Source organism: Triturus cristatus, chromosome 11 (assembly GCF_964204655.1).
Source record: "Triturus cristatus chromosome 11, aTriCri1.1, whole genome shotgun sequence".
Lineage (NCBI taxonomy): Eukaryota > Metazoa > Chordata > Amphibia > Caudata > Salamandridae > Triturus > Triturus cristatus.
The window spans coordinates 1,102,492,450-1,102,507,985 of NC_140594.1; the positions used below are offsets into that span (position 1 = coordinate 1,102,492,450).

Consider the following 15,536-nt stretch of genomic DNA (forward strand, 5'->3'; position numbering starts at 1 on the left):
AAATATGCAGGTTGTGTACAGTTAGTAGTGCTGACGTATGGGCCGGATGCATTGCATAGCTTGACAGAGCAGAACTTGGTCAAAGGCTGTGTGCAGTGAAGTTGTTTGGATAGAGCTGGCACGGGCACAGTGGCCAGTCTAGACCATAAACGAACACCATGAGCGGGTTGGGTTAGTGGACTGCGGATGGGTGCAGTGCCTGGCCGCGGGCCATGAATTGCCTTATGAAGTTGCAGGGCACAACCAAAGGCCCTGCATAACTTCTTTGGGTGGAATGGGGCTAGCTGCAGTACATTAAAATAAAACCCCTGAAAAAAAAGGTCAAGGGACATTATAGTTACCTTAAATTAAGGTTGCTTATGATGCTACCAAAAAGTTCATTTAAAAAAAAAAAAAAAAAAAAAAAACATTATGGCGACCTTATCAATGATAATACAAAACCTAAAACGAGCAGTGCATGGTGCGGGGACGAGTTATAGTTTGCAAGTGGGATTTTCAGTGTTTTTAACGGAATGAAACTATAACTTCACTTTAATTGAAGTTATATAAATAGAGAGGGAGGAGGTGACTACACTCTTGCTTAAATCCTTTACACGTCACCAAACAATATTAGAATTACAAAGAAACCTTTGTCTTTAGAAATGCATCTATTTTAAATCAATCGCTGAAATAAAATCAGAGCCATGAGGAACAAATCTGTTACACTCACATTAAAATCTCTCTTGATTAGTGGTCAGATAAACCGACTGGAGGCACTGCTATCATAAAGTCTTCACCAAAGTATTTCAAACCAAAGATTTTCAAATTGGTACTTCTTAATGCAAAATGTGCCATTCCTTGACGTAGTGCTTGTCTAGTCTTTTTCATCTTCGAGGCCTTGGATGACTTGTTTCCATTTAACTTCCCCAGGGATATGAGGGACATTACGCTGACCTCCGAGGAGGTTATTTCCTAACCTATCAAAGCGTTACATTTGTCCAAATGTGCTTGCATGAGCTAAGACAGACTGTAATCAGACTGATGAACTGAGATACTTAATAACGTATTTATTTCCAGCAATATGGGTACCACTCGTAACTAGATATGTTTGGAATTCGAACAATTATGCATAATTTAAGAGAAATAATGCAAAGTTACACATAATTACATGAAATGTGAAACAATTACATGAAATTATGTATATTGCAAAATGTAAAACTCATCTAGCACTATATTCTAGTGTGAAATGCATCCGTATGCCATACAAGTGCTGCAAACAGCAGTTACTTTTGTTCTGGTTATTCGCATTATTCCTGTGTGCTTGCACTAAAGTTTTGCTGCAATGTGGCATAATAGCATCATTTCTGGAATTTTGCATAACAAACGTAATGCCAAGTTAAGAAAATGACAGCGCTATAATGGACATGTCACCTGAGCCTAATTGTACCTTCCACACAATTATTTCGTCAACTTTCAAAAGACAGAATTGACTTCCCCACCCAGCTTTAATGCATCTGCTGAGTATCCTTTGTCATTGTCCAATCAAGGATCCCTTGTCTCGGGCCTCTATAGTGTGAAAGAGCTCAGGTGCTGTTATGCTGAATGCTTTAATGTCAGCAAAGGAATCTGTTCTCTTTAGTATGGCTTCAACCCTCAGTGCTCTGTTGAGATCGATAAATACGATAGCAATGTACACACTGATGTATGCACGCATAGCAGCAGCACCACCAATAAATGCAATATCGATGTATGCTGTAATCTACGCAAGCACAATGATGTTAATACCAGTAAATACAATACTGATGTATGCTGTAACCTATGCATGCACAGTGAGGTAAATACCAGTAAATCCAATGCTGATGTACACTGTAACTTATGCACGCATAATGACGTCTGTTTTAGTGAATGCAGTTTTGATGTACGATGTAACAACTGTACGTATAATAATATTGGTAAACATGATATCAATGGCCGTCATGTTACATATGCACGCACTCACAAACTCGTGTCATTGCTGTCAGATTCATCCGAGACGAGTGGCCCATCAACTCCAAGTCAGAGATATGTGGTCAGAACGGCCCTGCGACCCAAACCCAAGCATACCAATTGAAAGGTCACAAGTGGGGTTACACTTAGCCCGAAGACAAATGCTCACCCAGGGAAAACCCTGATCGATCCCACAGACAGGTAGTCACACCACAAACAGGACCGAGAAGATTGGCCCCAATAAAACACATTTGGCCAAAGGTGTGCGTTCCCAAAATACCACAAAGTTTGATGCCAAACTAGGTCCCCCCTGAGGTTGAGAACCATTTATGTCCCGCTTATTAGATGGTTGTACTTGTTTATGACTATAATGTTTTTCAAAGAATGTCGAACTGTTTTATTGTACCCACAAAATGTATATATGCGAGACCAAAACTTCTGTACTCTGAGAAAGTCTTCAGACAAGCATCTGTTGATACTCTCCCGGCCACTGCGTTTAATCAAACCAACTTGTTCCTGTTTTGTCAAACGCCTCTTGTCTTTTCGTTTATTTAAGGTAAAATAATATTAGAGCAACAGCTCATTCTAAAGACTAGTCCCAGCTTCACAGAGCAAAGAACAACAAGCAATTGCAAAGCTAATAGATTTCGCCTATGAGACCTATTGGCTTTGTCAATGTTTTTAGCCATGCTGTACAGAATACTCGATGCAGTGCAGCATGGCTAAATAAGACAATTATTTTCTTCTTTTTATTTGCGGATCTGAGTTGACTCATCGCATAAAAAGGAAAATAAACGCTTTTTAGGCGGGGGTGGAAAGGAACATCAAAGGCACAAGTGTCGGGGGAATAACAGGGATTACGCGGGTGGGGGAAGCAATGCAGAAGGTGGAAAGGAGAAACGACGGGTGAGAGATGGAGGGTGCTGGGTGAAGCAACACAGAGGGCAGGAGAACAGAAGCAACATGGAGGGCAAGAGTGAGGAGGAGAACAACGGGTAAGAAAGCAATGTGAAGGGGTGGTGAGAGGCACACGGGCAACAGTGAGTAAAATGAAGGGCACAGGGACAGGAGTACACAAAGGAGACAGCAGGATAACACATGTACTCTCGAGGAATGCTTACCAAAAAGGAGTGCATGAAGGGCAACCAGAAGCAGCATAGAAGCGAGCCAATCAAAAGGGATGGTAAACAGACTATGCTATGCTCTATTGGCGAAATAAACACAAGATTGACAAGCTGGGACAGGACTAGGAAGCAGGCAAATGAGGTTGACAAGTCAACAAATGGTAAGCAATTGGAGGTCTCCAAGCCTGTGTGCTCTTGATAGGCCCACAATATGTCTGTTCTAAGCAGACAGCTGTGCTGCCTGATCGGCTCAACCTAAAAACATCCCAGTTTAAAAGGATCAGTTGGGAAGAATGCCATGTGTTTCGGGTGCCACAAGGAATAAAAGTTGGGTGTAATATGTTTTGTATACATGTCTCTCAAATCACCCACAAGATAAAAAATAAACAGGATATCCCAATCACAAACCGATGGAACAACCACACAACTGGCTGAATGCTGCTACAGGTGTTGACTTCCCTTTGTAAATACGGTCTGGAACACGATCGAACCCCAGATATGGACCACCCTGTTCATGACTCACGCAGAAGGCTGCTGTCGATCCTCCTGTAATGCGGTTTTCTTTAAAAGATCACCCTTTACAATACCCCTCTTATACCATTCAATATCATTTCTTATTTCCAGTCTGTTGCAATTGTAAGCGTTGCGCAGCATATAGGGCAATGCTCTACATCTTTATATGTAGTTCAGATGACAAAGAGGAAAGACTATGATTCTAAGGGGTGACAACTGTAATACTTTATGTAATCTTTTCGAGAAGTTACTTTTTTTTTTTTTTAACCTGAGGAAAAATTATCAGATCACAATCACACAAAAATCCCATGATTGCGTGTTGGCCAAAGGCATTAACAAATGGGCAGATGTTTCGACTAAGCTAATGATTACCATTTATTGGCCATTGTGTCATACGTAAGCTCCTATATTTGGATGAGAATTCCAAGATAGACTATCAGTATTATCAAGTTGTACTATTTTTGTACCAAAAATGGAGTAATGTGCTCTAATTCTATCACAGCTATGGTCCATATTCTGTAAAGCATTGAGTAAGCCTGCTTGGACGGTCAAACAAACACCTCGGATGATGGATGTGAAAAAATGAAAACTAAGATTGAAGTAACAACTAAAATCACTTTTGAGTGGTTGGTGGGCGTTAGAACTTTGCACACTGTTTTCAATTTGTCAAAAATTAAGTGTGCAAATAAAAACAATCAATGGGCAACAACTAGAGCGGAAACATTGTGTACTTTAAGGTTATCGCCCACCAATTAATTCATTTTTGTATTTAATGTTGATTGGGAATACTGTTGCCATCATGGTCTTTGTTACAAAAGACAACCTTATCATACTGCCCTTCAGAAGATTTGAAATGATGCGGTTTAATATGTTTTAACTAATATTCCACAGAACCCTCTGACCCATTTGTTTTACATACACATGGTAGTTGCCCCCTGATGTAGTTTTGGGCATGTAAGAATATATTCTGCATTTTGGTTACTAGTGCTCAGCAGCTCAGTCAGCACAGCTTTGCTTGATATATAAATATCTTGTATTCCTCCAAAAGACCCTATAATAAAAACAACTTCATCCTGAAAAAAATTAAAAAAACCTTCACCTTTCTGTTGCCAAGTGCATCGACCTACATAGTCGTATCTGTCTGTTTCCTATACCAGAAATATCTGAGAGTGGTCGAGCAAGAACCTTCTCCAACCCAAGACATCATCTGTCAATGGAGTGACCCAACAACATTAATACTTAAGGGACAATCTTTTCAGAAAATAAGTGGACAGCAATGTGCCCTGATGCAGGCTGTGACATACTCCAACTCCATAACCATGCATGTATAATGAAGAACTCTAACCCCTAAAGCCAATATGTCTGTAGTTGTTAAAGATTTGTTGTATTTACATAAATACACCAACATACGTATACACATATTGTACAACAGTGGCATATATACACATCATAGAAACAGAATATGTCTTAGCACAGAGCAAGAGATGTATGGTTGGTGGCCCTGATGGGAAGAGACAAAGGGGGCAGAAGAAGGATGGGGACAGTGGACAATGGCAGGGGGAGGAAGATATGAAGACAGCAGATGGTAGGAGAGATGTTATGAAGACTGTGAGTGAGAGGAAAAAGAGGAAGGAATTTGGGGCAAGGAGAGGACTCTGCTACAGCACTGCTGCTTGCTTCTTCTCTTCTTCTGTGTTTCATCTTGTCGTGTGACGACTAACAGTGAGCCAGTAGAGGATTACAGTGTTCACTAATTGGGGACCTTTAAGGAGGCCTTCGGCGACAGAAAAGAAAGAGGGTATGAGTTAGTCCAGGAGGGGGTCTGAAAGCACAATACTGCATCCTTCAATGCGGTACCCAAGTCTTCGTTGTCACTCTGAGTCTAAAGGATGCAGGTCACGATTGCTAGTAGTATGAAGGCACCTCTACAATATCCTTAGTGAGAGGGGCGTGAGTGAGATCACCACAGAGTAGTGTCACAAGAGGTTACTCATGTCAAAGCCTGTACATGGTTAATTTTAACTGAGACTGGGACAGGCAGGTGAAGTTTCCAAAGGATCCAGATTGAAAATCTTCAGCAAATCCAGAGCCTACAGAACAAGAAAGCACAATGACAAGTTATGAGCTCTGCAGTGTATGGTCTCCTTAATAAGCATGAATCAAACATTAGCAGAAGTTTCAGTGAGGGCACCCCCTTAAATCAACTTCACCTCACCTTCTTGTGCATCTCATACATCGTCTTTTCCTTTGCCGCTTCTAGCGGGCATTAGCCACACTCCTCATGGGCAATAGGGCAGGGGAGAACAGGCTGCGGCTCGACCAGGTACTTGTAGGAAACACCTACCATCACCTGCCAGAAAAAAAAGGACAACATTGACAGCTGTTCGAAACCTACAGACAAAGGAACCGAAATTGACTCAGAAACTAAAAGACCAGGGAACTGGCCAAGACATGGCAGTTGTTCTGCAGATCCGGGGACGAAACCCAGAAGTGACAGTCTGAGACGGACAGCAGGTCTGCAAGGCCACAGCCCCGAAAATACCATACATCCACAGAACATAGACGCCAACCTTTACATACAGGGGAGGGGATGTAAGGACACCGCTTTACCAAAAAGTACTCCCCACTACCGACTCACTAATGAGTGGTTGGATCTATTTGAACAATCCTGGAATTCTGATAGTGTGGAGATCCCTACGTGAAGTCACTATAGGACACCACTACTAGATGGGAAAGGAGGCAAATCCTTTTATTTTATATTCCCTCACACACCCTAGTGGTGTCATGCTTCATCATAGGGACACCCCGACGCCTAGAAGTCAGGGTGGGCTCAACCGTCTTTCAGGGAGCTCTTATGAAGATGTTTTTGGCCAGGGGGATAAAGCCCACCAACAGATCCCAGTTTCCCTTTATTCTTGGATCTGCTGGGGGTAATAATAAAATAAAAAGTAAGGGTCAGTAGGGATATTATGGTCCTAAGACCCTATAGCCAACATGTTTCAGTCCTTGTAAGCCCCATAAAGGGTGCTGGACTTTCTTCAGGGCGGAGTAGTGTGCCCCCTGGTATGAGTAGTACAGAGAATTTCCCTATTCTACTTATTATAAGGGCAGCTAGCGCTCCTTATTCATTTTTAAGACAAATTAGTCTCATGTAATCTCTCCATCTAGGAAGAGAAAAAGAAAAGAAAAATTATACCACACATTGTTGTATATAGAGTTCTAGATTTTTCATATCTACATGCGTTCGTGTGCACTGACCTGTGGTGAATGGTTTTCCCACCACACACGCGGAGGTGGCGAGTGAAAACACACTTTGTTTATCAAACGCTCGTGTTTGTATTATGCCCATTGTAGTGGCGGCATTATGCCGCATCCTATCACCTTTCACTCTTAGGTGTGCGTTGTTGATCTTGATACAACACCCGTGTCATTCACTCATGATCAAACTTGTAGCTTTAAAAATCGCCATGTCTTTCGGAAGTGTAACAACGTATTTGCATGCTCTCACTTCATGCTCATTCGTATATATACCTCTCACTCTCTCTCTCATTCATCCTTACCCCGTTTTGGAAGGGGTTTCAACTCCTAGTGGAAAACCAAAGGCTCTGCAGGGTAGCCCTGTAGTCAAACACTGTGTGTTTACAGGAGCACAATCACCAAGTTTAAGAGATAGATGAATTTGAGTCACCCGAACTGTCGGCCCACAGTTGTGATGGGGGAAACAAAACAAAAGACAATATCCATGAGAACAGTGCTGGAGGCTGGACCTCGAGGGAGCCAGCTCTCTTCTCATACCTTATGTTCGTGACTCGGCTTCATATTTACTCACGCCATCAAGGGTCCTGCCCCTCGTCCCGTCCTATTTGGAGGTGGTTCCACTGCTTGGGGTTCCGAGTTACGTCGATCTCCCGCTATAAATGTATCGTTGTCTATTGGATGGTGTCCCGCCCATTTCCGGGTTGCGTAATGGACATCACAGTGACTCTAGCAGGAATTATGGGTATTGTAGTTCTACACTCGGACCGCTACGTTTTGACTGTGGAATCATCAAAGTAATGCTGGTAGTGTCCTGCCTATTTATGGTCGTGAAATGTATGTCAACGTGACACTAGCATGAATCATGGGTGTTGTAGTTCTAAAATAGGATTTCCTATTTTAGACGGGACGAGGGGCAGGACCCTTGATGGCGTGAGTAAATATGAAGCCGAGTCACGAACATAAGGTATGAGAAGAGAGCTGGCTCCCTCGGGGTCCAGCCTCCAGCACTGTTTGTTTCCCCCATCACAACTGTGGGCCGACGGTTCGGGTGACTCGAAAATTCAACTATCTCTTGTGTGGTGGGAAAACCGTTCACCACAGATCAGTGCACACGAACGCATGTAGATATGAACAATCTAGAACTCTATATACAACAATGTGTGGTATATTTTTTCTTTTCTTTTTCTCTTCCTAGATGGAGTGATTACATGAGACTAATTTGTCTTAAAAAATTAATAAGGAGTGCTAGCTGCCCTTATAATAAGTAGAATAGGGAAATTCTCTGTACTACTCATACCAGGGGGCACACTACTCCGCCCTGAAGAAAGCCCAGCACCCTTTATAGGGCTTACAAGGACTGAAACATGTTGGCTATAGGGTCTTAGGACCATAATATCCCTACTGACCCTTACTTTGTATTTTATTATTACCCCCAGCAGATCCAAGAATAAAGGGAAACTGGGATCTGTTGGTGGGCTTTTAATCTTTATCCCCCTGGCCAAAAACATCTTCCTAAGAGCTCCCTGAAAGACGGTTGAGCCCACCCTGACTTCAAGGCGTCGGGGTGTCCCTATGATGGAAGCATGACACCACTAGGGTGTGTGAGGGAATATAAAATAAAATGATTTGCCTCCTTTCCCACCTAGTAGTGGTGTCCTATAGTGACTTCACGTAGGGATCTCCACACTATCAGAATTCCAGGATTGTTCAAATAGATCCAACCACTCATTAGGGAGTCGGTAGTTGTGAGTACTTTTTGTAAAGCAGTGTTAAAACAAGGGAGGGTGCACTCCCCGCTTTAGTTCCTCTCGGCCCCCCCTTAAGTCTGGAAGCCTTTCCTGCTTACATTGTGCATTACGATGTAAGGACACCACCAGAAGCCATTAACAACACTGTATGTTAACCTACAGTCAAGGTGCAACTCCCAGTCCAAACCTCTATGATTCCGTGTCCCAGAAGGGGGCCCTCAGTCTATCACCTGTCAATTACTCCATCATTCAAAGCAAACACTATCTTCTACCACTCACTGCCCCTCCCCCCACCAACTCAGTATTTTCAAGGGTTCACAAATAACACTAGACAAGAAGTCAACCATGGATCCAACACCACAGCACCATCAAAGACCATGCTCTTCCCACATCCTCGCAATACCTGAAACCAGTCTTACAGTCATTGACACTGAAGCTTCCTAATCCTTTTGCAGCTTTTTAAAACATTCTCCTTCAAATCAGGGCCTAGGGTCAGCAGAGGAGCTGGGAATGGTTCCATCACGCAACCTACCTTTCAGCAAACACTGGAAGTGCTTGGAAGGGAGCAGACTGTCAGCGTGAAGCACTGTGTAGATGTTAAACATTTGCATTCTCCTTTCCTACTGAAATGAAAGACCTTAAAAACTAAACAAAGAGCACACAAATAATTTAAAGATAGATTGACATATACGGAGCTAAGCAGTAACATCTGTGGACTTTACTTGCTTTTGTGATGGCTCCATGCACCAGCCTACAGGAACGGAAACGTGTTTCAATGTCCTTTTGGATTCAAAGCAAGGTGCTACTGTGTCTATGCTGTTTATATAAATTCTTGAGTTGCTTCTGGGGGCCTTTTAGAGATAAGGGAAAGGTGCATTATGGTGCAAGAGTATCACCTTGCCCCAAGGCCAGGATAACCTAGTAGGAAGACCTGCATGCATCCCCCTACCACAATCTTTTCTAACATTGCCTTGGCCTCCCAGGTCCTGCATGTGTTCCCAAGGACAAAGCCCAATATACAGAGGCTTTTCCCTTGCTTGGCACCATCGCCACATTAAAGGATCTACCCAATTCTAAATAAGACTGAAGTGTTCAAAGGCATCCATTTTCCAATTCTTAATATTACTGCATAATCATGTGGGGTAACCATATTTATACTCACAGTGAGCAGTGTCAGTAAAGCCATCATTACGGCCAACATGATGTACAAATTCTCTGTCAGTCCTCCCGCCCACAAAGGGCCCAAGATCATGGCGACTCCTCCAATGGAGCGACGCAGTCCATGACTGAAACCTGCAGTGGAGAAGAGGATGAGACAGTTGGGTGAGTGGAGACGAGGATACAGTTGTGTACGCATGCAGATGGAAAGAACCAACAAAGACCAGGAGGAGCGCTGACACAGATGTAAGAAGATGGGGGGGAGGGGGAAGAAACAATGGTGTAAAGGTGGCTGAGGAAATTATAGTTCAAGAAATGCAGAGAGAGAGTGACAATATGGTGAGAATGATGATGATGATGATGACAAAGAAGAGCTAGATTGCCGCCCTCATTGTGACAGCTAAGGCAAAGCACATTAGATACTCCTTGGTTCTTTCGAATGGTCTGGAGTGTTAAGTCAAGCACTCCATTATCTATTTTATTCTCAATTGTGTGAAGTTAAGTCTTGTCAGATTTTAACTACATGCTTGCTGTATCTGGAGGGCCAGGCTACACATTATTATTATTATTTTTTTTTTTTTTTTTTTTAAATCCTTTATTTTCAAAAGTAGGACACCGCTATTCAGCCGACAACCCGGAGGTTCGGCAGCATCGATATATAGAAACAGAGATGCGTCCCCAATACCATGAAAGGAGAAGTGCAAAGGTTCAATTTTAATTAAACACAAAAACGCACAACAAACCCCAGCAAGGCAAGAACACTGAAAGCCCATGATGAGCCCCCCAGGGGAGGCCGGACCCCACTCATCTAACAGTTACAGTACAAAGTAAAGAGGAAGAAGAGGGACTGTAGAGGCCAAAAAGTCCATAAACCATACTGAGCTGGAAAGAAGGTTAGGAGGAAAGCTGTTCCTCGGGAGGATCCAGATCCGGGGCAAGACATATTCCCCCCCTGTATTGATTCCACCGCCCCCATATGGCGTGCCACTTCCGGGGGCGGCCTCTAGCGCAATAGACCGTCTTTTCCCTTAACATACTCCAGTCCATATTTTCTTTCCACGCGGTCAATGTGGGGGGCCCCGCAGAGCCCCACAATCGCGCGATATCTCTCTTAGCGACCATGTTGCCCAGAGTCACCCATTGGGTCTGCGCCGCATTATGATCAGTGGGCCCCCAGACATTCAGTAGACAACACCGCGCTTCCGGCTGCATAGCAATGCCCGTCACCTCCCCCATCACTGCATGGACTCTCCTCCAAAATTCCGTGATGACACCACATTCCCAAATGATATGCAGGAAAGTACCCACCATACCACAACCCCTCCTGCATAGGCCGCCCTCCGAGAATCCCATGTGAACCAGCCTTGGCCCCGTCACATACACTCATTGCAGTATTTTAAGCTGCACCAGCCTCAGACGCGACGGGATCGCAACCTCCTTAGGAGAGGAAACAGCAGACTGCCAATCCTCGTCATCCAACTCGAGGCCATCCCTAGCCCACTGGTCCCTCAACCCCAGAAGCATATCCGCCCGGACGTTGATCAGTTTCTTATAGATGAGCGAGATCGTGCTCTCGGGCATATGGCCATCAAGGACCCGGTCCTCCAAAGGAGAGGACTCAGGCACCTTCTCACCCTCTATGAGGACTGATCGGAGGGCGTGACGCACCTGAATATAGCGGAAAGACTCAGATGGCCCCAGTTCATACTCCTTCTGCAACTCTTCAAGGGACTTCACCCTCCCCTTAATCAGGACATCTCCGACCCTGGAGATGCCGATCAAGTCCCATTTGTCAAAGCCTTTTGTGTGCCAAAGCCTACCCAGTCTCTCAGATTCAAATAGCGGGGTAGCGAGGGTGAGCCTATCCTTCCAGCCCAGCGAGTCAGTTGCCATCTTCCACACTCGCACCGCCACAGCAGTGGGCCCCGTGAGGGACGAGTCCAAGGACCGCGAATACAACGCCCTGTAATAGTTACCACCGCGCAGCAACCACCTGTCCATGGCATACCCAGGGCTGAGGGCAGGGCCATAAAACCCATGATTGATCGCACTCAGCTGGGTGGCCCAATAGTACTGTCGGATGTCTGGGAGCGCAATGCCCCCGTCGTACCATGGAAGCGTCAACTTTGCAATAGCTATTCGCGGCCGCCCATCCCAAAGCAACGTTCGCTGGAGGCCTTCGACCTCCCGAAAGTATTTGGCCGGAACCCAGTCCAAAGTATTCTGCAGTGCGTAGAGGAAGCGGGGAAGCGACATCATTTTGAACAGGGCCGCACGCCCAACGAGGGAGAGCGGCAGCCTCCGCCAGCCTTCAACATCCCGCCTCAGGCGTGCCAGGGGGGGGAGCAGGTTCTTCTCATATCGCACAGCAGAGTCCATGGAGATAAAAATCCCCAAATACACGAAGCCCTGCTGAGCGACCTGTATCGAACATGTTCTAGGGATCGGGGGAACCTCGCCACTAAGAACATACAAATATGATTTACTCCAGTTGATAACAAGGCCCGAGTTCCTACCAAAAGATGTGAGTACGTCACAGACCACTATAAGTGATTTCTTGGGTGAGGCAAGATACAGCAGGATATCATCGGCATAGAGCGAAATACGGTCCTCGTGTTCAGGCGACCATCTAAGGCCCCGTATATCCGGGTGCCAACGTATCCACGCAGCCAGCGGCTCAAGGGCGAGGGCGAACAACAAAGGCGACAGGGGACAACCCTGCCGGGTACCCCTCCCAAGCTGAAACGGAGTCGACGCCCGACCATTCACCACCACACTCGCAAGTGGCCCCTCATACAGCAACCTCACCCAACTCACAAAACCGTGGCCAAAGCCGAACTTGATCAGCACGGCCCACAAATATGCCCATTCCACCGTGTCGAATGCCATCGTGGCGTCAAGAGACGCCACAATAGCTGGTTCACGCAGTGTGTCCGCCCTGGTGATTACACCATGAAGGCGCCGAAGATTTAACGCCGTGTTTCGGTGCGGGATGAATCCGGATTGATCCGGGTGGACCAAGTCACCGAGTACCCTAATCAATCGGGTCGCCAGGATTTTAGCCAGAATTTTCGGCTCTGCGTTAAGAAGTGAGATAGGCCTATATGAGGCGCACTTATCTCGGGGTTTGCCCTCTTTGTGTATAACCACGATCGTCGCCAGTCGCTGGTCCAACGGGAGGGTCCCACTCCCCCGCGCCTCCATAAACATGGCGCGCAGGTGAGGGGCGACCCTATCCGGAAATAGCTTGTACAAATCGACCGGCAAACCGTTCGGTCCCGAGGCCTTACCCGAGTTTAACGCGCGGATAGTCCCCGCCACCTCGTCAACCGTTATGTCACCATCTAGATCGTCCCTATCTATGTCGGAGAGACAGGGCAACTCGATATCACGGAGGAGGTCAGACGAGTCCTCGGGCGGCCTATCCGACACTGAGGCATAAACCCTACAGAAATAGTCCGAGAAACACTGTACAATCCTCTCAGGTTCCACAATCGCCTCTCCCCTCTCTCCCGTCAACTCTGGCACAACTCTATTGACCCGTTCTTTTTTGTCCAGCCAAGCCAGGAGTTTCCCTGCCTTGTCCCCAACATCATACAATCGGCCCTGCTGCTCCCTGCTGAGGGTCTTAGCGGCGTTCGTCACCAGGTCCTTATACTCAGCTTGCTTCAAGCAAAGCTCATGCAGTGAGGACTCTGTAACCTCCTCCTCCAGCGCTCCCTCCAGAGCCGCGATCTCCTCCTCAACCTGCAGAACCTCGCCATCTCTCCGCCGCTTGGCAGCTACTACTAGGGAGAGGGCTTCCCCTCGGAGCACGGTCTTAAATGCTTCCCACAGCGACACTGCCAAGTCCACGGATCCCTGATTATCCTTGAAAAAATTATCTACTTTCTTTACCAGCGCGCTGCGCATCTTGGGGTCCCGGAAATACCACGGGTTAATAGGGGCCACCCTTCCTCCTCCCTCCCGACCTAGATCCAGCCGGATCCACACTGGCGAATGGTCAGATATACCACGCGCCATGTGCCTCGCCTCGGAGACCAATGAGGCATGCGCAGCCAGAGTGAGTAGGTAATCAATCCTGGAGAGACTACCATGTGCCCCGGAGTGGAACGTGTATTGGCTCTGTGTGGGGTGCCGGAGCCTCCAGCAGTCTATCAGGCCAAGCGTGTTTAGGAAGTCTGGGAGCCACCTCTGAGCCCCCCCTGTGTCTCTGGGCGGGTATCTATCCAGCAGGCCGGAGCCAACAGCGTTGAAATCACCTCCCACCACAAGCATACCCCCCGGGAGATCCAGCAGGGCCCTACCCAGATCTGTGAACGTGGAGGCCTGCAGGGCCGGCGGGACATAAACCGAAACTAAAACCAAAGTTCTTCCTTCCCACCGCCCCGCCCCGCCACCGCCACAAACCTCCCCCTATCATCAACAATGGTGGAGTCCACCTCAAATGGTAGCGAGGCTCTGACTAGGATGCCCACACCCCTGGACCCAGAGGAGAATCCCGAATGTGCTATGAATTTATAACCCTTCCTATTCAGAGCATAGCACGTATTACCAATAAGGTGCGTCTCCTGCAGCAAGGCAACATCCGGCATTGACCGTTTCAAGAATTGCAAAACAATCCCACGCTTAATGCGATCCCCCAAACCATTAACATTCCAGCTTATAACACTTAAACCCCTACCCCCCATCCTCAAACGTAAAGAGGCCCACCCCACTCCCGAAGAGCCACCATGGAACAGTCCTGGAAAGAATCATCATGCCTTGCAGAAATAAACCCCCCAACAACAAACCCAAAATCCCAGGAACCCCCCCACCCTGCGGCAGCTTACAAAGCCCCCCCAACTTGCAGTGTGCCTGTCGCCCTACAAAAACCCCCAAAAATCTACAAAAAGTACCCTAAGGGAGGAAAAGAGCACCCCTCGTCCTCCCGCCGCCCTCCGCATTGACTGCACTCTATTCAAGTCTTCAAATATAGCCAAATCGAGTCAGACCGGCTCCGAAAAATCAGCCCTGCCCATCCCGGCCACTGTCCCCATCCTCGGCAATGTCCTCCCCCGTCCGTCGTCGGGGCAAAGCGTCCAGCCATTCATCGGCCATAACAGGAGAGTCAAAGAAAAATGTCCGATCTTCGTGCACCACACGTAGTCTGGCAGGGAAGAGCATGGCATACTTCAGATCCCTCTCCCGAAGCCGCCTCTTCACCCCCAGAAAGCCCTGTCTCTGCCTCTGCACCTGCTGGGTGAAGTCCGAGTAGAAATTCACTGACGCGTTCTGGAAGGGGACCGGGCCCGTCACCCTCGATGCTTGCAGGATAGCGTCCCGATCTCGAAAATGAAAGAGCCGAGCGACAATCGGCCTCGGTGGGGCACCCACCTTGGGCCTCCCACCCGGCACTCTATGGGCCCTTTCAACCGCAAAGAACTTTCCAAGACCCTTGGGCTTCAGATGATTAAGCACCAAGTCCTCGACAAGCAGGTCAACCGAAGCCTCATCCGAGGACTCCGGGACCCCGATGACGCGCACGTTGTTGCGCCTGGCCCGGCTCTCAAAATCCTCCAGCCGGCGGGCGGCGAGATCACTCTCGGTCCTCAGCTTACGAACCTCGATCTGCAGTTCCGTGACGTCCTCGGTGAGGCCCGTGGTCTTGAGGTCCAGGGTCCTAACCCGTTCATTCGTTTTGCCCAGGTCCGCACGGATCAGGTTAACATCCACCAAGATGGCATCCACCTTATGCGCCAGGGCATCAAACTGTCTCCCAATCGAGGTC

At 47.0% G+C, this 15,536-nt stretch overlaps 1 protein-coding gene across 2 annotated transcripts in view; it reads right to left on the minus strand.

The window, feature by feature from the left end:
• Window positions 1-4,963: 4,963 nt before the first annotated feature.
• The window catches only part of LOC146786075 (major facilitator superfamily domain-containing protein 8-like), a 166,157-nt gene continuing 155,584 nt past the window's right edge, over window positions 4,964-15,536 (minus strand). For both annotated transcript variants that reach the window (XM_085635507.1, XM_085635509.1), the window contains 3 exons: window positions 9,771-9,901; window positions 5,818-5,952; window positions 4,964-5,692 (listed from right to left, as the gene is read on the minus strand). In XM_085635507.1, the coding sequence (XP_085491633.1) occupies window positions 5,869-5,952; window positions 9,771-9,901 (215 nt within the window). In that variant the 3' untranslated portion in view covers window positions 4,964-5,692; window positions 5,818-5,868. The remainder of the gene's footprint in view (window positions 5,693-5,817; window positions 5,953-9,770; window positions 9,902-15,536) is intronic.